Source organism: Nothobranchius furzeri, chromosome 17 (genome assembly GCF_043380555.1).
Source record: "Nothobranchius furzeri strain GRZ-AD chromosome 17, NfurGRZ-RIMD1, whole genome shotgun sequence".
Lineage (NCBI taxonomy): Eukaryota > Metazoa > Chordata > Actinopteri > Cyprinodontiformes > Nothobranchiidae > Nothobranchius > Nothobranchius furzeri.
Genome location: NC_091757.1, coordinates 46077072 through 46101667, shown reverse-complemented (window position 1 = coordinate 46101667; position 24596 = coordinate 46077072). Strand labels below are relative to the sequence as shown.

General features: G+C 44.8%; 1 protein-coding gene across 1 annotated transcript; it reads right to left on the bottom strand.

Moving 5' to 3' along the window:
* Window positions 1–511: 511 nt before the first annotated feature.
* gas2l1 (growth arrest-specific 2 like 1) lies at window positions 512–24249 on the bottom strand. The gene is made up of 5 exons (XM_015973023.3): window positions 23404–24249; window positions 14421–14528; window positions 6720–6816; window positions 4569–4875; window positions 512–2588 (listed from the first exon to the last, which is right to left on the bottom strand). Exons 1-5 carry the CDS (start codon window positions 24103–24105, stop codon window positions 656–658), a joined length of 3147 nt encoding a protein of 1048 aa, XP_015828509.3. The 5' UTR covers window positions 24106–24249; the 3' UTR covers window positions 512–655.
* Window positions 24250–24596: the final 347 nt, after the last annotated feature.

The window sequence follows — 24596 nt, the reverse complement described above, 5'->3', positions numbered from 1 at the left end:
AGGGCTGGGCATAGGTGATGCCAAGGCCACACCGACATCTGCCGCTACGGACTCTGGCAGTGGACTTATGTGGTGGATTTACCCGCCGTCCTCACAAGCTGCACCCCGGGGCGTTGGACGGCGTTGGAAGCTCAGACCCCGGGGAGGGTACCCAAATCCTTAATACGCAACTCCTCTAAGTGCAAGTGACATCTTGCCTCGGATTGGACACCAGCAGCACGACTCTACCACTGACTTGCATTGTGGGTGTTTTATCTCCACAACTAACCTGGAGGAGCTTCTGCCATGTGGTGACATTGCTAATGCTAATGGTTAGCTTCTACTAGTCGAAACATTCACTGTTGTTTCCTGGACACTAATGACAGACTTCCTTGCTGTGAGTCAAGATGGGTGAGTCCATGAATGTTAAGTGACAGTGTGACGTAGATCTGTCAGGATTTTCTAATCCTAGATTTTCACTGTCTATTTTCTAGCAGAAGCTAATGCAGGAGATAGGTGTAGGAGACTATTTTCATGTTCAGCCTGCATGAAAAACTCAGATTGACTGAGTATACTCATCAAAAATGGGTTTTCAGTGTCCCACACCTTTAAGTTTAACATTAAGAGTATTTTTTACACAGTAGTCAAAGTTTCTAACAACAACCTGCTCCTTCCATCAGTTTTGTGCTAAAGCTTCAACATCCAGGCCGCTCTGTGCAGGGTAGGAGCATGTGGTTGGACAACCGGCGGGGTGGGAGCTCTTAGGAGACAGCGGTGGGGTGTGACAGGGTGAAAGTGTTTCACGAGTGTGGACGTCTCTGTAGCCGACTGGTGTGGGGATACGTGAGCGTGTGTTCTGGGGCCTGTTGTCAGTGCGAGGCCTGAATCGTCCCAGCTTGGAGACCGGGGCTACATTGTTAGCATTCTTTTGCTCAGTTTCCCCATTGGTCAGCGTTATTGACGGAGGGGGGGACTCAGAGCGGGATTCGCTCAAGCTGAAGCACGTGGAGGAATTTTCACTTGAAGAATCCTGGAAGGAGCAGTCTTCAGAAGGGGGGAGGGGTGTGGGTGAATGACGAACTTCAAGAGGTGGAAGGTCGTCTCTCCTGTCATCGTTGTCAAAAGGAAGGCTTGAAAGATGGTTTCCTAGTGGGACGTCTCCTTCAGCAGTAGAGCTCAAATCAAGCTGGCTGTGTTGACCAGTGAGTCTCCCAGTAAGAGGACAATTTCCAAGTACTCCATTCATATTTCTGCAACGAGATTCAGGCTGTGAGGGAATGTGATTCATTAGCCTGTCTGTCTCTCTAGATAAAGACGATGGAACATCTCTCTCATCTAATGAGCTGGAAATGGCTGGGAGCTTCCTGAGACCCCCTTTATGATCCCCCCAAGGTTCAGGCTCTCCTTGACCAAGAGAACCTCTATGATTGTTTCTAGGAAGCATTTTCAAAGGATCCTCCTGCGAGAAGTGACGGAGGTTAGTCCTCTTGGATTCCTTCAGTTCAGGCAGAAGTCCCGTCTTTGTGCCCACATTTAGGGAGGAAGTGGAAGAGTTAGAGGAGGAGTCGGTAAAGTCAAAGACATTAGGCTCAGTGGGTGCAGTTTCTTGTGGTTTCCCGGGTACCTGCAGGGACGCTCTTTCTGGAGTCTTTTCAGCTGAATTCTCCCTGACTTTCTGGGTATTTGCCAGAAACTCGGCCTCAAAGCTGCGATACAGGTCCTGTTCCCTCTTTGGGTCTAATGGTGGCAGCATCTGGTATCCAAAGCCAAGTCTCTCAGGCTCCTGGCACTCCAGGCTAGAGCTGTTTCCAGGTTGGCCTCGCCCAGCAAAGCGAGGAGTCTGCGAGAACCGAGGGGAGCGGGGAGCATGGTTACTAACGTGACGAGGAGATGATTGTGTTGAACGTCGCCCTCCAGGGGTGACAGGTGGTAGAAGCCTGCCTCTTCCCATGGATGGTGAACGTGGAGCAGGGGGTTTGGGAGTAGTTGTTGTCTTTTTGCCGGGGCTACTGTTGTTGCTCTGGACGCCTTTAAGAGGAGAGTTAGAACATGATGTTGACTGCCTCTTAGCAAGGCCAACAGCTACTCTAGGAGAGGACGGTGGCGCCTGTTTCACGCAAAGGTCTTCTCTTCTTTCTGACGGTGGCGGCTGAGGATCTTTAGAGGAGGCGGCCTGTCCAGGGCTGCCATCACCTGACCAAGTCGGTCTGGTTAACATGCTCTGGCTGTGGGAGCGAGGCGGATGGAGCCTCCTATGCATCTCAGGCCCCAGGGTGCGCCCCCTTTCTGTGCGAGACGTTCGTGTTCCATCTGAGGATCCAGATGGAGGGTTGGGTTTGAGCATTGGGGCAAGCGTGGGACGTTCTTGAGATTTGCTGCGTGCACGGGTAATAGAGGGTCGCTGAGATGGGGTCCGATTTCCTGCCCCCGCCCTTTCAATCATGTGCTTCCCTTCTTTCCGGTTTACAAGAAACACTACCTCTTCACCAGAGCGCGACGATGTGCCACCAAGGGAGCGCCGCCCTCCTCCTCCTCCCTTGGAAGAGGCCGTAGACGAGTCGCTGTCTCCAGAAAGACGCCTCGTTATTGGCATCTTTGTCTCCTTATTCCTGTAAAAGCAGAGGCAGCCATCGACAATCATATTAGTATTTCACACATATTAAGAGAATATTTATGCACATTTTTAACTGGTAGGAGACAATTTCACATGGCTGTAAAAGCACTAGAAGGGTTTTTTGTTTTATTTACACCATGAAGTAATCCATCTTGAGTCAGAGTTTCAGACCCAGGGCTCATGTGTGCTTTGTAACAGGGAGCAGTGCAACCCTGTACACACGTGAATGGCCTGTATTTGATGTAGCGCTTTCTAACCCTAGAACCCCCCCAAGGCACTTTACAACACACCCAGTCATCCACAAAAATGTGGAGGTAAACAGCACCAAAAGTAATTATCTGAAAGACTCCAATTTGTGCATTTTCCATTGTCAGCATTTGCTTGTGGACTTAAATAACTGGGCTTTTTGGCTTGGTAACATTACTACCCGCGACAAAATGTTCTGATGTCACATGGGCGACCTGTGTTTACACTCACCTGCTTGTTTTTACAAAATTACTGCTCTGTGTAGCAGACCAAAGGTGACAACGTTAAGGTTTTCTACCTCCTGGTTATTTTCAATGATTTGGGGAATTACTGCCACCTACAGGCTTGGCATTAACATGCTTCACAATGCACTGGGTTTTATACTGAAAGACAAAAAGGTGTGTGTACTCAGGTTTTTCTCCCGGGGGCGAGAACATTCAGTTTTACAAAAACCCGGCTACTTGTGTAGCCCGACACACGCCACTATGCTTCCCCAGCTGGAAACTGCTCTGCTCTCATGCAGCAACAGGACCATCAGGGTTAACCACACAACCAGCTCACATCTTCAGAAGTGTGTTCACTAGCCATTCTAACAGCTCATATCTAGCTTTTTACTCTCAGGTTAGCTATATTATCGTTAGTTTTAATGAAACCAATTAAAAAAAAACATTAAAATACAAATTGACGTATAAATTCCACATTAAAGTGATTTATGAAAGTGGTGTTATGGCACAAACGTGTAGGAGATATTAGTGTGTTTTAATTTAAATGAAAATCTGCACCTTTAGTTGTTGCCTAATCACAGTAGACCTCTTTAATTCATGGAAATCGGTTTGACGGCGACATGCTGACCTGTTTACTAGAACGCTGTGCTGCAAACAGCTTTCCAGGGGTAGTCGTGAGACTAGCCTTCACCCATTCTGACCCTGCTAAAAGGAAATGCCCAACCCTCCCGGGGTTAATCTGAGTACTGCCTTGACATCTGGTCTGAACTGATGCTATAAAGAGAAATGAGTAGCACAAGGCTCATAGCCAAGGTAAACCATCAATCTGCTACTAGTTGTGTGAAATGACGATAGAGTCAAACTCTGATTTATTGCACGACCACCTTTACCTTTTTGGTCTTACAGCCTTTATTTCCCCATATGAACAATGATTGCAGCGTTATGACTAGCGCTCTGATAAAACACTAAAACAGCAGACCAGACTAAATTAGCAAGTAGTTTCAGTTACATTCATCGTTTAAGAGGAGAAAATCTTCTCCCTAACAATCCCACTATGAAACGGGGGTTAAGCAAGCTCAGTGGCCTCGTGGTACGAGTGTCTGTCCTGGGACTGGGGGGTTTGTGGGTTCAACTCCACGGTTGGGTCGTACTAAAGACCTTAAAAAATGGGACCCAATGCCTCCTTGCTTGCATTAAGGGGTTTGATTGGGTGTTAAACCTGCAACTCAAATGCAGAGAACAAATTTCACACACCAATGGGATTTAAGATTAGGTTTACCTTCTACCCACTAGGAGGCGCTGTGTGGTGGCTGGCTGGATTTTTTTAAGCCAATGTCACCTGAGATTAGATAAATCTGTTCTGGTCTAATCTGTGGCTCCCTGGTTTGTTTATGTGTCCAAATCAAAGTGAGTCCTCAGGGTCTGTCAGTCCATCTGTGAGCAGAAACCACAGAGCATGCCCCTGTGAGACATCAACACGCACACACACACACACACACACACACCTGAGAGGATTAAAGTGTCGAGGCTCTGAGCGGTCCCGTGGAGGTCTTGGTAGGAGAGCGCGAGCTGCACCGGCGTCTACCTCAGAAAGAGCAGAGGAGTTCTGGGATCGAGGTGTGCGTGTGTTGGAGGAGGAGGTGGGGGCACTCTGTGGCTCCATGGAGCGTCTGTCAGGAGGCTTGTACGGTGCGATGCCATCGTTTCTCCAGTGTGGGCCCGGGCTGGTAGAGCGAGAAGAGTGGGCACTGGACGACTTGCTCTGGGCTCCCTGACCTTGGCCACTAGCTTTGGACTGGTGGTAGCGGTGAGCTGTTGGAGGCAGAGCGATCAAAAGTGATTAAGAGAGACTTGTAACCCATGCTGGCTTAGAGCCTGTGGAATCTGCAACAAGTGACGGCATTTAGTGGTCAGGAAGCACGCTACAGCATCTCAGCAGCAGCAGCGAGAGATAAAGCCGGATAGGTCAAACAAAATAGATGTTAGGAACATAATAAATCAGCTTCAGCATCACGGTTTGATCTTCAGTTTGGCTTCATCTGTAACACGCAGAGTCATCTGCTGCTGCATGTAAACACTTTGGACACTTCAAGAGTTTATACAAGCCCAGCAAATCTGTGTAACATGTTAGAAAAATAAGAACACCACATCATTAAAATAAGAAGCTTTTTTTTAGGAAATAGATTTGTTAAAGAGACAATGTGTAGTTTTCATTGTTAATTTCTGGAAATATCAATCGAAAAGGATGCCCAGTTGTTATAAATATAAATACTAGTGGTTCTGTACCATATCACCATAAAAATCAGGTCTAAAGTGCATAGAGCATGGGTCTAGCGTCCTAGGGGGACGCCATATTAGATGCCATGTTTCCTTCTGGCTGGCTCGGGGTCCTGCGCCTGTCGATGACATCACACTAGGTGACTGGCTGGACGTACGACTTATGGAAGTTATATTACCACGCTAAAAAATGTTAAAACTGCTAAACCCTTTCCAAAACACATGTGAAGTAAGAGAATCGAAAAAGAGATGCAATGTTTTTTCGTCAAATGGCATTGCTGTAGTGTGATGATGTCATCGGGAGGGGCAGGACCCCGAGCAGAACCGGAAAGTACAGCAGCAGAAAACTATACTCGGCATTACATTCTCTCGATGGAATTAACGGAAAATCTGAGGAGATATGTCGCGGTTGCATCCTTTCTGCTCCACAAGTAACCTTAAAATGGTAAATGGCCTGTATTTGATATAGCGCCTTCTAGAGTCCTGGAACCCCCAATGCGCTTTACAACACAATCAGTCATTCACCCATTCACACACACAGTCACACCCTGGAGGGGATGAGACACGATTTAGCCACAGCTGCCCTGGGGCTCACTGACAGAGGTGAAGCTGCCGAGCACTGCCGCCACCGGTCCCTCTGACCACCACCAGCAGGCAATGGGGTTAAGTGTCTTGCCCAAGGACACAATGACAGCGACAAACTGAGCAGGACTCAAACCTGCAACCTTCCGATTACGGGGCGAGCACTTAGCGCCTGTGCCACCGTCACCCCGTTTACCGTAATGTTTTTTAAACTAGCGACAGTCACAGCGATAAGGTGTAAAACTACCCTGAAATGTGTACTGCCACCTAGTGGCAGGAAAAATCACACAGCCACTTAAAAAAGTTGTGAAAAGGAATTTTTGTGTTTACAGAGAATCTTTCTGATTACTTGAATTCTATAAATGTGAATCTAAATCAATTCTGAATTTTTGTTTTAATCAAGTAACCGAACAACCTTTACTTGCGCTTCTCTCTAAGAAGCTCTTTTATAACTCGATCGTGTTCCTGACCTGTTTACGTTAACATTTTTAGCAGTGAGAGATGATTTATCACGCGCTTCCTGACCTGCTTTCTCTACTCATTCCAACGGTTTGGATCACACCACGAGCTGCTGCATGGATGGATTATTATGGGGTTCACCTGGTGTTTTGTCTGTAAAACAGAAGCAACTTGTTTCTGTGTCTAAAACTTCCAAAGTTTCAACCTTCTTCCATGAATTATCCCACACCGCTGACCTTTATGCGCTCTGTCCCAGACCAGAACGCTGCATTAGATATTTGCAACAAATAAAACACGTTTTCCTTGAGCGTCTAACGGGAAACTGGGAGCAAACTCACCAAAAGCAGCACAACGACACGGATCGTGCTTGTCCAAATAGTGTTCCAGTGTGTCCCAGCCCCCTCCAACACGCACCATCACATGAGTGCGAAGGACCTGAGGGGGGAGGAGAAAACAAGGCTTTAACAGATAAAACTAATGCAGCATGCACACACAAATGCACCAGTTAATAAAGAAGATAAAAAAAGTCATAAAACGCCTGATGCTGAGTATTACATAACCCTTCTGTCTTTTCACCCCCAGCTGCTGCCATTATGAGGGTTTGTTCGTTACTGTGGCAACTAGCCATTAACCAGCAGCGTGATAAAGAGCCACAGATCTGGGAAAAGACTCTCTCTCTTCTTTATTGGCACCTTCTCCTGCCTCTCAGCTGGTTTCCTCATGTTTTTGCAGGGCAGCAGGATGAATAAGCACGGGAATACATCACCCCTGCTGTCTGCTGGGCCCCTTGGAGGAGAGTTCACTTTCCAGGAGAGAAGAAGGAGGATGTGGGGGTTCAGGAGAACAAAATGATGTGTCACTTCTGCTAATAAATGCTTTTCTTAACTCAAAAGTCTTTGCCGTTTTAGCCAGAGGCAGCTTTCATTGAAGCAGCACACCGTGCTTGATGCCTCGTGTTCCCGCCAAGCTTTAGGTTGCGTAACGCAGTCTGTCAGCCACGTTTTAAATATTGCACCCATGTATCTGAGGGCATCTGAGAGGATACATAACGATACATCTGCGTGGGTTGGAGCTTGTTTCCAACAGATCACACGCATGTGGCACTGCGTCTTACCCTGCCCACAGGACAAAAAAAAACATCTCATGTGAACCCCAGTCTGACCCCACCTTCTTCAGTTACAAGTCTTTTCATCAGCAGTGACGTCCTTCCACATCAAATCTGTCAAAAACAGCTGATCAGCTTATCCCTATCAGACCAGGGGGTATAAACTGCTTACTCGCCACAGCTTTGACCCAATGCCAGTAACAGGTTTACTGTCTGTGTGATGCTGTATGACCACCGTGAGCCAGCAGGGAAAAGCGGGTTACACAAGATTTAAACATATCATTGTATTTTGAGCCTTGCTGCAGTTAGACTTGGTCAACACAGAAAAAAAAATTTCCCCAACGTCTGCAAAGAGAGATTTGCACGAAATGTTGCTTTGCTCTCTGATTCGCTTTGATTGTAGGTACCAGATCGGCTAGGGATCCTGCGCCTGCCAGTGACATCACCCTAAATGACTGGCTGAATGTAAGACTTATGGAAGTTATGATAGCAGATAGCAGACCTACACCGAGATGTTATTTCAGAAAATCTGTGAATCTGTAAAAATAATCTCAGATTTGAATTAAACCATTTACCGAGATTTATTTCTTAAAGGCACACTTGGCAGTTTTGGCTTGCTTTTAGCACCCCCTAGTGTCTGTTTAGTAGAACCAAACGTTAAACTTAAAGGGGCATTATGGAAGTTTGACAGCCAAAACATGTATATAAATAATAAATTTCTTCTTCATACATTCTCCTGCAATGCCCTGGTCCTGTAGAATGAGCCCTGGCATTTTTACTGTGATTGCCCGTTTTTCTGTAAAATCATAGAAAAAGAGAGCTGCTCGGGTCGAGCAGGCTGCTTCATGCGCGTTCACGCTCAGGCATAGCCCGTAGCATTTGCTATCAGTAGCTTTAGCAGCAGAGAGAGAGGTAGTGCCAACTCAGCGACTTTGTCGCTGTTCCTAACGCCTAGTGACAAACCTAGCTACATTTCTGAGGACCCTTAGCTACTTTCTTCTGGATATTTCCTGCAAATTAGCAACAAAATAGCCATTTTCGCTCTGAACCGTTCTTTGAACGTTGTTTTAGCTGTAATTAAGAATATAAATATTACAGATGTCAAAGATGTCGCTGTAGCTCACCTAGTTAGATGTTGGACTCTTGTGCAGGAGAGCTGGGTTCAATTCTGGGTGTGAACATAGTTTATTTAGAGTTTCTTTTTTACATTAATGGTATATTTTTTACAGTAAGATGCCCTAATTTTTATTTGAGACTCGCCGAACGGCATTGAATTCACAGATAAAAAAGATGTGGGTTCAACTTTCATTTTGGAACAATTTTTCAAGCAAGGGAAGGGAATGATCTGAGCATGCAGGAGGACTGACCCATCATAAACCTTTGTCGGCTGTGCTGAAGAGAAAGGTACAGAACCAAATTATTTAATTAATTAGCTGCGCGTTCTCCTGTCCTCCAGACCACACACACACACACACACACACACACACGGTATTTTCGTTAAGGAGTGTGCACGTACAGCATGCGCGTCTCGTGCACGCGCCTACTATTGAAGCTGCCGTTACGCTTTTGGCCTGAGGGGGCAATCGCGAGCATAAAAATTCAAAACTCCGTAAAGTCCCTTTAATCTCCTCGCCATGCGTTTGTCTTTTAACAGCTTGAAATGTCAACCCAGCCTTCAATGGTTTCTACAGGAGTGGTTTATCACTAAATCAGAAAAATCAGCTATGTTAACAATCTAAAATATGCAGGAAACATAAGCAGACTGCAGCGCTGGCACGTCAGGTCCACGTCCAACAGGGAGTGGCTCGGCACCCTGAAGTTGCAACTACACAGAAGGCAATGGGGGCCTGAGTGACATCATTAATCCTGTAAAGGGTCATGTTAGTACATACTGACTGAAGAAAATTATTTAAAAAAATAAAAATGTTTCATAATACGTCTTTAAAGCCGCACCTGTGCTGCAGCGGCAACCCTAAGGGGTGGACAGGAGTGTCTATGGCCACCCCTGGAAAACTGGTAGCCCCCTGGGAAATACTCCTTCTTTTAATAAATGTTATTCATGTTCACACAAACCATACATTTGTCTTCTTTATTGAAGACACAAAGGTAAAACCCAATTTACAACTATTGAGCAAATGCATTGTAACTGAAATAAATGACACAGAGGTTCACAATTTTCAAAAAAAGAGTATAAATGTTTTTGGGGATGCTTTGGTGAGACAACAACGGGCAAATTAAGCTATTTTAAGAACCAAATTTTTCATTTGCCGGGAGTTCCCCGGGGCTGAGTAGATGTTTAGGAAACCTGATCCACATCTGTGGCTGCATGTTTTTTTCTTCAATGACTAGAGGGGTTTCACACAATTTACCACTACAGAGACCCAATCCCTGTTTCTATGGCAACAGTGAACAGAAAGACTTCTAGTCATCATTGATGGGGCGTGTTGAAGCGATTTCTTCTAAAATGCAGTGAGATCAAATATTAAACTCACAGCTCACTTCAGCTGTTGTTCCGCACAGCTGAAAGCCACTGAGCAGCCCCACACACACACACACACACACACACACACACACACACACACACACACACACACACACACACACACACACACACCCTGTTCGCTCCTTTGTTTTCATGACTTCACCTCTTTTCATCCAGACAGACTTGTAACAGCTTTAGCAGCTGAATGGGGTTTTGTTGGGTATAAAAGCCTGTTTCCTTCCACCAGGGCAACAGGAGAAGTGTGCTGCACTTGTAGCAGCTTGAACACGTGCATAATCACTGTCATCCCCAGAGATGAATCAGCAAAGGGTGGAAACAGCATGAGGAGAGCCAGTCTGATCAGTCAAAAGACTCCTAGACACACACAAACACAGAGTCCACCCCAAATGTAAACATCTTAAATCGAGACACATCGTCCAAAAGGACAACATGTTTACGCCGAGTTATAAACCATTCTGATTACAGTAAGGAAGTCCTTTTAGTCACGCTAGAAAATACACCAAGTTCAGTTTTTCTGGTCTTCCAAAAATAAACAGCTAACTAAATGTTTTTCCAGATCAGTGATTAATTTATTTTTCCAAAGGTTGTTTGTCTGCAGATTTAACCCCCAGCCCGGCTGAACGTTTATATTCATGAACATTTGCATTTTTTAAGCAAGCTTCACTTCTACGCTTCAGGCTGCAGTAAGTGAAATAACACAACATCACATCAAACTGATTTGTCAAACTCAAATCAAATATTTTTGATGATCTGATGAATGGCCTAGTTTATCAATAGCTGCAGTTTAGCTTAAATTTTAAGATGCAAGCGTTTTACAAAATCAGTCAAATCATTTTTCTGCTTTTAATAAAACTTCCAGAATTACAGAAATCACTTTGGGATCTTTTTCCATGATTTTGGAATTGAAGGACTTAATTAATCCTCTTAGTTTTGGTGAAAACACAATTACTAGGGAAATCATTTGACTCATTTTAGCTTGCACTGTTGATGGTTTTTAATGACCCTTTGTGTTCCTGTAAAGAGTAAACCTTTCCTGCGTGTGTGTGTGTGTGTGCGTGCGTGCGTGTGTGTGTGTGTGTGTGTGCTGATTGAGTTTTTTAAGTCAGAATTGTTTGATTTAAACATTATTGCTTGGCTAAAGTTGTTTAGAATAATTTATCTAAAAACTAGAGTGCACGTTCTAAAACTGGTTGTTACTCGTGTTTCATCACACTCTAAATATCACATCTCCTGACTTGGGCCGAGTGGGGCCAGCAGAAGGGAAAATAATGAAATCAATGACTACATGAGTCAGAAAGTGTAATTTAAATACAGGAAACCAGGGACACCAGCCAAAGAGTCCATTAAACTGGCTGCTATAGGTCAGAGAGACCAGATCGATCCCTCGGCTGAGCCGGCACCATCCTCTGAGGCTTGGTATGGGTTCGGTATCAGCTCCTGAACTGAGACAAACAATCCAGCTACAACCAAGATAAGGAGAACGAAGGAAATGACTTAAAACTATATTTGTGTCTGCGTGGATAAAGGAGTTTCCTGGAAGTAGGCCAGGGAAAAGGGGCAGGCTGTGATCCCATCTATAAGAAAGAAAAATAACAATATGTGGAGACTGTAGTTCAGCTTGAAGGGCTTTGGTTCAGTCATGCAGCTAAGTGTTGTTATATCTGTTGCATATGATGCCATATGCTAACACCATATGGTTCCACTCAATTACTGCACCCCTCCTGTGCTATCTGCCAAACATAGCTGAGAAATGTGGAACGTCAAACATTCACTATAATCTGGGTTTGTGTCAATCTGCTTCCATCTTGGAGTGAATATTGGATCAGTTTTCCATCTGGGATTGAATTAGTAAGATTTTATCATTTGATCACGTAAAAAACGAGTCTGATGAAGACATCAGCTGTAATTAAGATGAATTAAAGGACACAAAATAATGTTTTAAACACATTATTAATAATCTAAAGAGTGTGTTTGATAGTGTAGAGGCATTGCACAGGTTGGTCCGTCAGAATACCTCTACAGGGTGTTTTTGGTGCATTGTGGCTTTAAATGAAAAAGAGCTGCTACAGCCACACCTTCCCGCGTGTTGCCATAAATACCTCAGCAAAAACATGAAGAAAGGCAAAGCAGCAACCGAAGGTTACTCCAGTCCGTAAACTCCTTAAACATGCTCAGTTATGGAAGCCCTGTGAGACAAGCAGGGACACGTGTCATGCATCACATCTATGATGAAACTCAAATGTTTCCTGGATGAGAATGCTACAAAACAGAAAGCTGAGCTAAAATGAGACCAGAACACAACTAAAAGACTGTGATTATAAGTTGGTGTTAAATTCCTACTAAACTTCCCCACTTTCTGTCTCATCCACAGAACTGTGAGCTGTATGCAAACACCAAGAGCAGAAAACTGGGACCCAGAGAGTCGGAGTTGGTTAAACTGGTTCTGGAGAACAAATACTGGCTACTTGTGATGCATCAGCTCAGTGAGCCAAATCCTTATCACTTGTTTAAATACTTTAGAGCCTAATGTGTTTGTTCAGACTTCATGGAATGAGGTTATGAGCCACGAATATGAGACTTGATGCAGATTTGAACAACAGCAGTTATGAGAAATGAAGAGGTGCGATTGATCATTTATCCTGCTTTATAATGTTAATAATAAAGACGTTTGTTACGGTAAGACAGCAGCAGAAATGTAGTTAGTAACAGAATTTCTTATGACAGCAGAACCAGCTCCAAAGTTTAATCAGGCCGTTAAACTCTGAACCCTTTAGGGTTTTGGTTTTTGAATGACTAAGTCAGAGGTCTGCAACCTGTGGCTCTGGAGCTTTAGGTGGATCTTTAAAAGGTGATGAAGACTTGTTTAATCAATACATTTGAAGTGGTTTCTAGTAGTAATGAATTCAGTGTAAGTCGTTTTGGGGGAAAAACCACCGGTGCACCACTTCTTGGAACTAAAAGTTCCCCACATCACAGCTGAGCTTCAGACGGCAGGGTTTGGAGTCTTACTTCCTGATATTTGGACATCTCGCCTCAGACTGGATAACAGCAACACGACTCTACCACTGACTTGCCACGTGGATGTTTTATCTCCAACACAAGCCTGGAGGAGCTTCTGCTGTGTGGTGGAGTTGATGATGCTAATGGTTAGCTTAAACTAGCCAAGATGTTCTCTGATGTTTTCTGGACGCTAAACCAACAACAGTCTTCCCCGTCGTGAGTCAAGATGGGTGAGTCCATGAATGTTAAGTGACAGTGTGACATAGATCTGTCAGGATTTTCTAATCCTAGCATCTCACTGTCTATTTTCTATCAGAAATATAAATGTGTTTTCATTGTTCCACACACAAACTTAATAACTTTGGATGAAAATAATGCAGGGTTCCTTATATAGGAAACTTTTTTTCTGATTGGCTTAACGAACTGGCCTGTATTGGAATGTTTACCATGAAGTGCCTGGAGACGAATCTTGTCGTGATTTGGCGCTATATAAAGAAACTTGAATTGAACTGAATTGAATTGAGGGCTGCGCAGAGGCGCCGTGGTTAGAGCTGTCGCCTTGTAGCTAGAAGGTCCTGGGTTCGCTTCCCGGCCTGGGATCTTTCTGCATGGAGTTTGCATGTTCTCCCTGTGCATGCGTGGGTTCTCTCCGGGTACCCGGGTAAAGAGCAAGTCAACCCCTACCAGAGTCTAACTCCACTCCCACTTCATGTTTGAAAAATGCAACACATGCTGTTGCCTGGCAGACCGAGGGGGCGGAGCCGCTAACAAATACACACACACTCAGGCTCACGACAGCACTGTGACATCATAATGTACCAGTGTACATCATAGCATACTTCTTAGCCAATAGCGGTGGCAGATTTAAATTAAAATGCAGTGCAGAGTTTTTACCTGACAACGGCACAACACTGCCAGTTTTAGGCAGAATATTTAAATTTTAACTAAGATGCACTGAAGTACCAAATTATTGACGACACGTGTCTGCAGCACGATTAGACACTCGTTTATTTAGTTTATCAGCAAAAAAAGTTTATTTGGGGGTGACTTGCTCTTTAAGTTCTTTTTATAAACACAGGAAAGTTTATTTTTTACCTTGCTAACAGTTTCGATTGCTCCTGCGATCTTCTCCAGAGCTAGCCGCTAATGACGGCGTCACTTCCTTCGTTTATTAAGTGACGTCGTCATTAGCAGCTAGCTCTGAAGAAGAGCAGGGGCAATCAAAACTGTTAGCAAGGTAAAAAAAATATTCCTGATGTGTATCATTAAAAGTCAAACTCACTTTGACCAAATAAATTGTTTGATTTTAATAGAGAAGTGTTTTATTTGAATCTGCAAGCTTCATGGTCAAATCTCCAATAAAAAATGTCACTATAACATAAAAATCTCAAATAAATAAATACATAAAAGAACAGTCTGTGTTTAACCTACCCTGATGAAGATCAGTGCGCTGGAGTCTCCTACTTTATATTTCCCCTCAGACACTTTAATCATAGGAAACTGAGCTGGACAGGAGCAGTGGCCCAGGATCTCTCGTACCTAAAGAAGAGAAAAAACAAAGATTTTACAGAGTAGGGCCTACAAACATAATCCACACATTATAGCACCTGGACTGCGGTGCTTCCTGCTCTGAGCAAAGCTCATGGTTTGTCAGATCTGGACGTGTGACTCAAACCCTGCTGGACAACAATACAACAACTCTGTTTTAAGGAGTGATAAATGAATGATGCTGGAAAATAGGAGGGTGTCAGGAAGCGTGCACATCCTCTTTCTGCTAGATCTCCTCTCCGAGCAACTTCTGGGGGATAAAAGTGGTGTGATCTGCTGTTTTAACACAATAAAAGGCTCTCCGAGTATGCAGGATGTTTAAATCACCAAATAATCTCAGAAAGACAGACATCTGTGCTCGCTAATGAATACCTATGATGTGTTTTCTGTTTGTCACGCACAGAGCTTAAGATCCCAGAGACCAGAGTGGTGGCGATGATGATGTCAGCTGCTCCGCGTTGCCAGCTGGGATTTGAATTGAGAGTCAGAGCCGGCGCCCTGGCTGTGGTTGAGGGGGGTGCTTATTAGGCAACCAGACACAACTGCAGGGTGGAGTCAGATCAGCCTCTGATGCACGTGGACAACTGTGATGTTTGTCTTGGCGTCTCTCTCAGACGAGGGTGTGTGTGTGCTTGTTGACGGGGAGGTGGAGAAAGTGGAGCACCGAAGTGAACGAGCACACAGGAGGAGGGGGTGAGAGAGGGCAACAGGGCTGTGTTTCACTGACATTAAACAGTTACCCTACCTTTCATTCTGCACAGGAGTATTTATTTTTGCTTTTGGCGTGCAGCACCTTGCTATTTTCTTGAAACAGCACCCTCCTTCTATCCTGTGCTAATTAGAGAGGAGAGAATTAGAGCTAAGCTTCTGCGTCTCACCTGCTGCTATGCTCACCTGCCACTATGAAGCATCTGCTTTGTGTTTTTGTTTTTGCCTCCGCGCCACCTGACAAGACCAAACTCATATTCATGTGTTTTATTTAAATTTTGTTTGACTTCAGGCTTCTCTCTCTCTTTTCTCCATCCACCTATCTTTTCTTCAATCAGTATAGGATGGCCAGCCCAGTTTGGAAATACCCAAACTGGTGACTTAATGGAAAGATTGCTATGGCAACAGACACTAACTAACACAGTGTCACACTTCCGTTTTCGAGTGTACAGTTAGGCCTCTCAGTACAGTAAAAACCTTCTTCCTGCAGTGGGAGCAAAACGAAGAATGAGTTTAAATAAAAACCTGGAAGTATTTGGTCTAAAAACTGTGCGCACTTCCCACATCTCCACTGTGTCAACAAGAGCAAACGCTGCAAAAGCAAAACATTCAATCTGTCTCTCACACACACACATACAGGGACTGCAGAATGAGGTCAAAGGGGAGGAGCGAGGAAAAGGTCAAACAGGAAACACGCGGAAGCGAATCAGGAATGTTGAGGAAAAACTGAAGGATGATTAGTAGACGAGGGACGTTTTCAGCAGGAGCTGCAGATGTTTGAGAGTTAAAGAAACCGGGAACTAAAGAGTTACTGAATGTTTCACTTCACGGCCAAACGTTGAGAATCAGCCTTCTGACTGATGTTTTATCAGGAACAGGAAGAGAAAACGTGCTTTTCCCCTTAAGTCCGAGCGACTGCTTTTGTGTCCGATGTGATTCATGCATAAGTAACATTCTTCTAAAGATGCTCGAGCTCAGATCACGTCATATCTGCTCAGCGTGACTCCACTATCTCCTGGCTCTTTTCCTTCCTGACCTGCAAACATCTGAGGCTGGGCGACGACTGGGGAAGAACACAGGAAATGGGGGGGAGGGGGGGGGGACTTCTTTATTGATTCCAACGAGGTCTTGAACGAGGATTTTACATAAAAAAAAATGATATTATAACAAAGCATAGCTGCTGTTCTAGTTTTGTTTGTATGGCTCAGATTGCTGGTGAAGTAGCTACATATTCATTTGGATAATCACCTGCTCCCTTTTATGAGTCAAAAACCCCATACGAGACGAGGACCACACATTTAGCTCGGGAGCTTAAATGTTTTCATCAAGCGTAGGTGAAACTAGCCTGCTGTAACTGGCCTCCTTTACGAGTCTTACACTACAGCTAAACTCCAACAATAAAAAAACAAACATCACAACTCACGTCATTGGAATTTATACAAGCTTTGGCTCCTGCGAGTTCCCTACAAGTGTGGATTTCACAAAACAGTCAAAAAGTTCACATATTTAAAGAGCAAGTCACCCCCAAATCAACTTGTTTTCCCTGATAAACGATATAAATGCGTGTCTAATTGTGCTGCAGACACGTGAAGTCAATAGTTTTGCACTTTAGTGCATATTAGTTAAAATTTTTATTCTCTGCCTAAAAATGTCAGTGCTGTGCCATTGTCAGGTAAACACTCTGCACTGCATTTGAATTTAAATCTGCCGTTGCTATTGGCTAAGAGGTACCCTAGAACGTTAGCTGGTACCATATGATGTCACAATGTCGTTGTGAGCCTGTGTGTGTGTGTGTGTGTGTGTGTGTGTGTGTGTGTGTGTGTGTGTGTGTGTGTGTGTGTGTGTGTGTGTGTGTGTGTGTGTGTGTGTGTGTGTGTGTGTGTGTGTGTGTGTGTGTGTGTGTGTGTGTATTTGTTAGCGGCTCCGCCCTCTCGGTCTGCCAGGCAACAGCATTTGTTGCACAAACATGAAGTGGGAGTGGAGTTAGACTCTGGTAGGGGTTGACTATTTTTCTGTTTTTAAATGAAAAGAAACTTCTGTTAAATTATCTAGTCCCCTGAAGCCTTGACAAACCTTCTCCATCAGATAAGCAGATGCAAACAAGAGAAGGGGACCAATGGTGGTGACCTTTTGGCAGATCTAAGATTTGAAGTTGCTGAACTCATGAATAAGTCCTCTTGCAGCAACGTATCTAAACCTCCATCAAAGTCCTGCTAAACGGCTACATAAACAAATACACCACAGAACAGCTGCTGCACAATAACGCGAGGAGGACAAAACATAAACGGTATGACTGATAATAGTGTTTTCTAATCATGTTGTAGCAGCAGCCTGAGGGAGTGAGCTGGTGTGGGTAACAGGTCTAACCAGCAGAGACGGATGAACACCTGATGCATCAGTAAACGAGAGGAAAATAGGCCATTATCAGTTTGAAGTCTGCTAATTGTGTCACTTTGATGGATGTTGCTAATAATGACAAAATCATTATAATTCTACACAGTAAAGTTTATTATTGCTAATCTAAGAGCTATGAAAAAAGGCTAGACCTGAATAATCTACAACAATATTAGATAACATATTTTAATGGGGTTTTCTCTGCATTTTAAATAAATGCTTCTATAATCGGCACAAGGAAACAATTTCTGTTAAATGCCAAACTATTCTTGTGCCTGCTATCTGTAGACAAACCTGCTATGATGAGGAATCCTGCTTTGTGTTGCGCATCTGATAACCTTCTAAACTGTGACCCTCTGCGCTCCGCGGCAGACAACATACATAGCATGAAGGAAAATATTCTCTTGAAATCGATCCTCGCTTCAGCTAACATGACAGTCCATCAGGAGAAGGAGCGATGCAAGGAACCGATGGGCATTGAGAGATCAAGGGGAATACCTCTAGGATTCATGTGCTTGAGACAAACAGCAGAGTAATCACTCAGAACAGGGAGGTAAATATCAGGCCACAGTCTGGCTCGTTTGCTTTGAGCTGCCCTGCTGGTGACAAGCAAGGTCAGAGGAATGTATGTTCAGTGTCCACCTGAGACCAGCAGGCAGATGCAGACACCCACCGCACAGCTACAAGGGACAAAATCTGCTTCAGACAGACAGTCGTTGGCAATCATGAAAATGGTCAGCAGATAGCATCAAACACTCACTCACAGAGAGAGAGAGAGAGATTTTTAAGTGAAGTTATGTCTCCATCTTATCTGTTAATTAATCTTTGGAGGAATGGTTTGATTCTGATCTGACTGATGTGCTACCGGCTAGTTGAGGTGGGGACCACAACCAAATACATTTCAGAAGTGAAATGTTTTATACAAGTTCATGTATTTATGAAATATTTGCAAGTTAGCATGACGTTATTAGCTACATAGCACTTCCAGCAGGAACATCGTGACATTTCCACCACAATGACAATGCACAGCTTCATGAAACTGTTCAACAGTAATTTATGGTCCACATGGATTAGTCAGTCAGATCAGAACTATTCTTTGTTTCTCCAAGCTGAGGTCACACAAAGAGCTATTTGCGTCTTTCCACAGAATCACACTTGAAGACCAAGTCCACTTGTTTTACAATAAATCTGTAGTGGTCTCTATTACATAGTGGTCTTCCTCTTCTGGCTCTTGGAGAGTACAGACACTTTCTCTCCTCTCCCTCCCTGCTCCTCCCAAGGTTCTCTGTCCTGTCTGCCTGTGCATTGCGCTTCTCTGCATTTTTTCTGGAAACTGGAAATTATTAAACATGGATCTGGCCAGTTAGTCTCTCAACGCAATTGACAAAATCTTTTCAATGATGAAAACGGGAGAAGGGGCTCCCGGATGCCCCTCTGGGACAGAGCAAGCTGGGTATATCATGGACTCCTGGAACAAGTGGAACCTGATATGCCTCTCTCAACCGTCTGTAGACGATTCTGAAGATGTTTGTGTCACACCCTGTCCTGTCTCCCTGTTTGTTTCAGCCTTGTGTCTCGTTAATTACTCCCACCTGCCTCTCGTTTTCCCGATCACCTTAGCTCCCGGTCCTCCTGTATTTAAGCCCCGTCTGTTTTGTGTCCTGTGCCGGTTCATTGTTTCATTGTCCAGCGTGTCTCAGAATAAATCATTGTAAGAAGTCCTACCTGTCTGCCTGTTTCCTCCCCGGTCTGGATCCGCGCCTTTCCTCGGCTTACTTCACCGGCACGCCTGACAGTTTGGATATTTGTCGTTTTAGTGTCGGGATTCCTGCCGTTTGGCCTGAGCGGTTACCTGGCTTAATGGAAAATTAACGAGCTTTCGAGGAATACTGGCTTAATCCCGGAGCTCAGGGATGGAATGCATCATGCTGTAAACTCACAAACTCATATCATTGTCGAGATGAGTCATAAGCTTGGAACTTTAGCTGAGATTCAGGCTCTGGCACAGAAGGTTGTTTCGATCAAGGAGAGAGTTGACGGATCAGCACGGATCGGAATAGATTGATAACGCCATTATTGGACCTGGAGGGGTTGAAGACCAACAGAACTCTAAGGCAGAGAGGAAATTATCTCTGCCTGCAACCAAAACAGTTCTTGTTATCTGAATCTGGTGCCCTTGAAGCCTGTGAGGCTGAAGTAAAAACTCCCCCCTCAGAAGAAATGTGGAATGCTGCCGTCGCTATGGAAACCCTTTCTCTCTATCCCAGCCTGGGCGGGACTGTGACCGGTGAAGGCCGTGGAACCGTGTCTAGGATTCAATGGGCTCTCTAACTCATTATCTCCCTCTGCTGTCCAAACGGAGGTGATGAACGCTGCTCTTGCGGCTGCACGCTCTGAAGTGAGGAGAGTTTCAACTCTACCTCCCCACCTAGTGGATACTTATGTTGTGTATCGTCTGAAGTCAGTGTGCATATCTGTCTGAGGTGTTTTTTTGCATAGCAAAGCTATCCTCTCTGTCAGGGGAAACTCTGAAGTGCCTTTTTCCCTCCCTCTGACTCTATCCTCAGATAAACCCTCTTGATTTATAACGGTAGCGCGACTCGTGTTGCGAATGACCAGTCACCAATTCTTGTCATGTGTCTATGTATGTATGTCTGATCTTGGAATTGTGTGTGCTGGAACAATTGAATTTCCCTCTGGGATTAATAAAGTATTTTTGAATTGAATTGAATTGAATTGAAATGAATGGATTTGGATTCTTATCTCCTGATATTTAAACATCTTGTCTCTGATTGGCTAACAGCAACGCTACTCTACCACTGGCTCTGCTTTGCAACATTGATGTTTTACCTCCACAAAAACCTCATGCCTGAAGTTGTTGGTTCATGAATTGGATGTTCTAATGCTAACAGTTAGCTTCTACTAGCAGACACATGCTATACTCTCTCCTGGATGCTAAATTAACAACAGCTTTGCATTTCACAAGCCACGATGGGTGAGTCCATGAATGCCAATTTACAGCGTGACATAAATCTGACAGGCTTTTCTAATCTGAGCATTTGCATCTATTTTCAATCGGCTGCTAATACGGGAAATAGCGGCAGAAGATTTTCACATTCAGCCTGTATGAAAAACTCAGAGTAACTGATCCTATTACAGAAAGAACGAGTAAAAAACTGTTTCTCAGTGAACCTGCTCTTTAAAAAAACAATAGAGCTAAATCCCCATTAAAACACTAAAGAGCTAAAAGCAGGAGCACATGTGGAACTGATGGCTGCCATGCTCACTCAGCAAAGCGTTTGAGCATGGACCAACACAACTGAGGATGACCTACTTTCCCCCTTCACTCTCTCTACTGTAGCCCTGCCTCCCAAAGTAAAATCCTCTACAGTCAGGTTTAACAGAGTGTGCAGTGAAGTCTCTCTAGGCGCACTGTTTGTTGTCTAGTCCTCTTTTTCCTCTGAAAGCACGATTTAAACCATAAGGTTAATGGAGCAGAGCATATCCTTACAGGCTCCATGTTCACCCTCCCTCACCATCACTACTGCGCTCTGGAGGTGTCTCCATCCAGAGATGGAGATGTCATTTCCCCTCTTCCACGACACCGACAAGACATACGGTTCCACTCTTTGCTTTATCGTCTGCAGTAGGGAGCGGGGTGGGGGACGGGAGCCATGGCTCACATGTGTGCTAAACAAGAGCTGAGTGTGAAGCCTAGAGTGAGAAAATGCATGAGCCTGTTTTAAGGGTTTAAAAGAACGATCAAGGAGAAGAGATGCTGACCAGAGGAATCAGTCTCTAATTGTGTAAACTCACACACTTTACGGTACAGATGCCTTCACGTGGAGTTCCCATGAACAATTAAAGAGCATGCAAATTGTGATTTCAGCTCATCTGTAAAGCATCTGTGTGCAGAAATAAAACAAAAAGTACATGAAAAGGTAAATGATCTTGTGGATTTTGCATAAGATTCAAAAATCAAATCACAGCTTTGATCCATCTTTTTAAGGTAACATAAAACTAAATGCGTACACAGATCATTCAAAACCGTGTGGAATAATAACTTTTGTCACTGGAGGCAGAAGCCATTTCCTCAACGGTGCACGATGAGTAAGTGGTGGCAGATTAGTGGAAGAGGCGATGGCGGTGGTGAGTGTTGACATGAGGGCGTGGAACCCGGAAAGTCAACGGCTCATACCAATTGTCTACAACAGGTAGTGGATGTGACACACCACAAGTTCACTGAGTCACCTCACTCTTGCACAAGTGTTCAAAGATTAATCAGAGGCCGTCACACGTTTCTAACCCTTTATCTGTACTAATAAAGCAAATTAGTCTGTGTGTTAAATAAAAAATAAAGTTTCATACCAGAGTTCATACGATCACACAGATTTTCTACATGTAAACAATTGAATCAGCTGTATTGTTTCAGTTAAAAGATGAAATCAAGGTTTCAACGTGCACAAACGTCTCTGGAGAGAAGTGAATTAAAACTGGGTAAAACCAGAAAAACAGCTATTATGGATCAAAGTATTAGCTACAAGTGAGTGATTAATTTAACATTAATCTGGAATAATGAGCCCATTCACAGTGAAGTAGTAATTATTGTGCAGAGAAAACTGTAAAAACACCAAAAGACTGGTTAAATGGCTAAGGCGACATTAAGGGGTTTTATTTTGACTGCTGCCTTGGTAAATAGGCTAAATCGAGCAAAAGTCTGGAGTATGCACTTCTAAATGATGATGAGAAAAGAGATTTAATTCTTCTGATACGATTCCTGAGAAAGTCCCTTAGGTCAAAAGCTGTCCAGTATGTGTCTCTGAGTGACACATGGCATTGTGCATCTTTATGTGTGTGTGTGTGTGTGTGTGTGTGTGTGTGTGTGTGTGTGTGTGTGTGTGTGTGTGTGTGTGTGTGTGTGTGTGTGTGCGTATAGGTTTTGTGTCAGTGAAAGAACAGAAAACTGCATCAAAAGCTTTCCTGTCCCAAAACTGCTCGTGTAATCCTGAGTCACATGAACGAGAGTGAGCCGACTCAGATGCTGGTCTGCAGAGGTCACACAACAAGCTCTTCCCTCTGCTGCCTGAAGAGTACCTGTGGACTGCCTCCCCTCCTCCCTCTCTCTCTCTCTCTATCGTCTCTCAGATCATCAGTGTAAAAGACGGCATTGTTCCTCACACCAGCATGAAAATATTAACTTCACCCTGCAGGCGTGTGTTCTGCAGGAGTGTCCTGTCTGCTGACCCGACTCTTTCTGGCCCCCCATGTCCATGGCACTGACATGGAGGTCGGCCATGATGCTATAAAGGATGAGCGTGCAAACAAACTGCAATTAAAGGTGCAAAAACCAAAAAGAGGTCCTAATCTGAGGGTTTTATTTCTGGAAATGGGATGCACAAAAACTGACCCCAGAGGTGGAGGTGTTATCACAAACCCACACCACGGAATATGTGGCGCCAAACCTCTTTATAACACTTATACGACACTTTTAACAGGTTTTTGTGTTTTACTGTGGGAAAAATAAGACCTTCTATCATCTGCCCTAGCACGAGACAAAACACACTGTGTGGTATTTAGTTCTTGCCAAGGCTAAGAGGAGAATGTCTGGGAAACATCTTCATCCTGGGGGAATGACCTCCCAGCACAAGCTCTGTACCATGTGAGGGGTTATCATCACAACATAAAAAGCAGAAGAAAAAAAATCTGAATCAATCATGAGACATTTTGTGTCTGGAGGAGATAGAATGTCCTTTAATCAACTCACCAGCTCATCCAGATTTCTCATGTCCAACAAGACTCTCTTCTGCGGCCAGATGTGTGGCTCTGGATCAGGTTCCTCCTCATCCTCCACACTTTCGTGGCTCTCCTTCCGACCATTGCACCTGCTGGGCGAGCTCTGCTCTGCTGGCAGCTCCCTGGTGATCCGCAGGCTCTCCTGGTCCCGAATCTCCTCCTCGATCTCCTCCTCCAGCTGGATCAGCATGGGGGCCAGCATGCCAAACTTGGACCCTCGCCGCGCCACCTCGAGCAGACACAGGATGAAGTTCTTCTCATTGCATCTCTCCACCAGGTCGTTGGTTTCAAACATGAGAACGTCCTTGATCCAGAGCTCCTGCCTGCACCAAGCAATGAAATTGGAAACGTTGTCCCGCGCCAGGAACGAGCCGGGAACGACATTGCGGGACTGGAAAACCACATCCTTCGATGGCACCTTCATGGACTGCGCTGCCTGCGGGGACTCCAGCTGGAATTCCTGTGCGGTGCGGTTCACGTTGTTGGCGTGCCGACACAAGGCGCAGCCCGTCTCCAGCGCATCCATGAAGGTGTCCGCGGTGATGTCCAGATCATACAGGGTGTTCAGCCATTCGGCCAGATCCTCCTTCATGGCATACAGGTACTCCTCACTGGATTTGAAAGGCCTGATGCTCTTGGAGGCGGCAGACTGAATGTTGCTCTGATCAGCCATATTGTCAGATTATCTACCAATAACCTCTACTTGATTATTCCCGATCGCCTCATGGCGCAACCGCGCTAACAAGCCTCATCCGTGGAAACGTGCGCCGTTTTGACGCACCCATGTCGATTTGCGTGTGTAATTCCTTACGGGAGCTAATTGAATCCAGGCTTTGTGCTGTCAGGAGCACATCGGGATGCGGAGCGGCCGTGGCGCATGGATGCGTTTCCGGATGTGTGCGAAAGCCGCTTCCTCCACAGGGCGCATCGCCGCCGGGTCCTGGAGCGACAGCAAGGACTGGACTCTCACGAGCAGTAAACCCAGCCGATCGGCCGCTAATTCCCACATGTCACCGTCATATCCGTCCGATCCGAGGCGGTGAAATCCCGACTCCCAGTCCGAGGCGCGCTCCCTGCGATCAGGCTCAGCCCATGCTGAACGACGCGCCGCCTCTGAATACGTTGACCTGCTGTGGCTTAAAACTAGCAGAGCGATTCGGTGGC

Bases quoted from the DNA above. Each gene is read 5' to 3' on its own strand.
- gas2l1 (XM_015973023.3), bottom strand. From the start codon at position 24,105: ATGGCTGATCAGAGCAACATTCAGTCTGCCGCCTCCAAGAGCATCAGG. The intron at 14,529-23,403 runs GTGAGTTGATTA...TCTCTTCTTTAG, and splicing joins TGAGAAATCTGGATGAGCTG to GTACGAGAGATCCTGGGCCA. The intron at 4,876-6,719 runs GTGAGTTTGCTC...TGCCTCCAACAG, and splicing joins GTGTCGTTGTGCTGCTTTTG to CTCACCGCTACCACCAGTCC.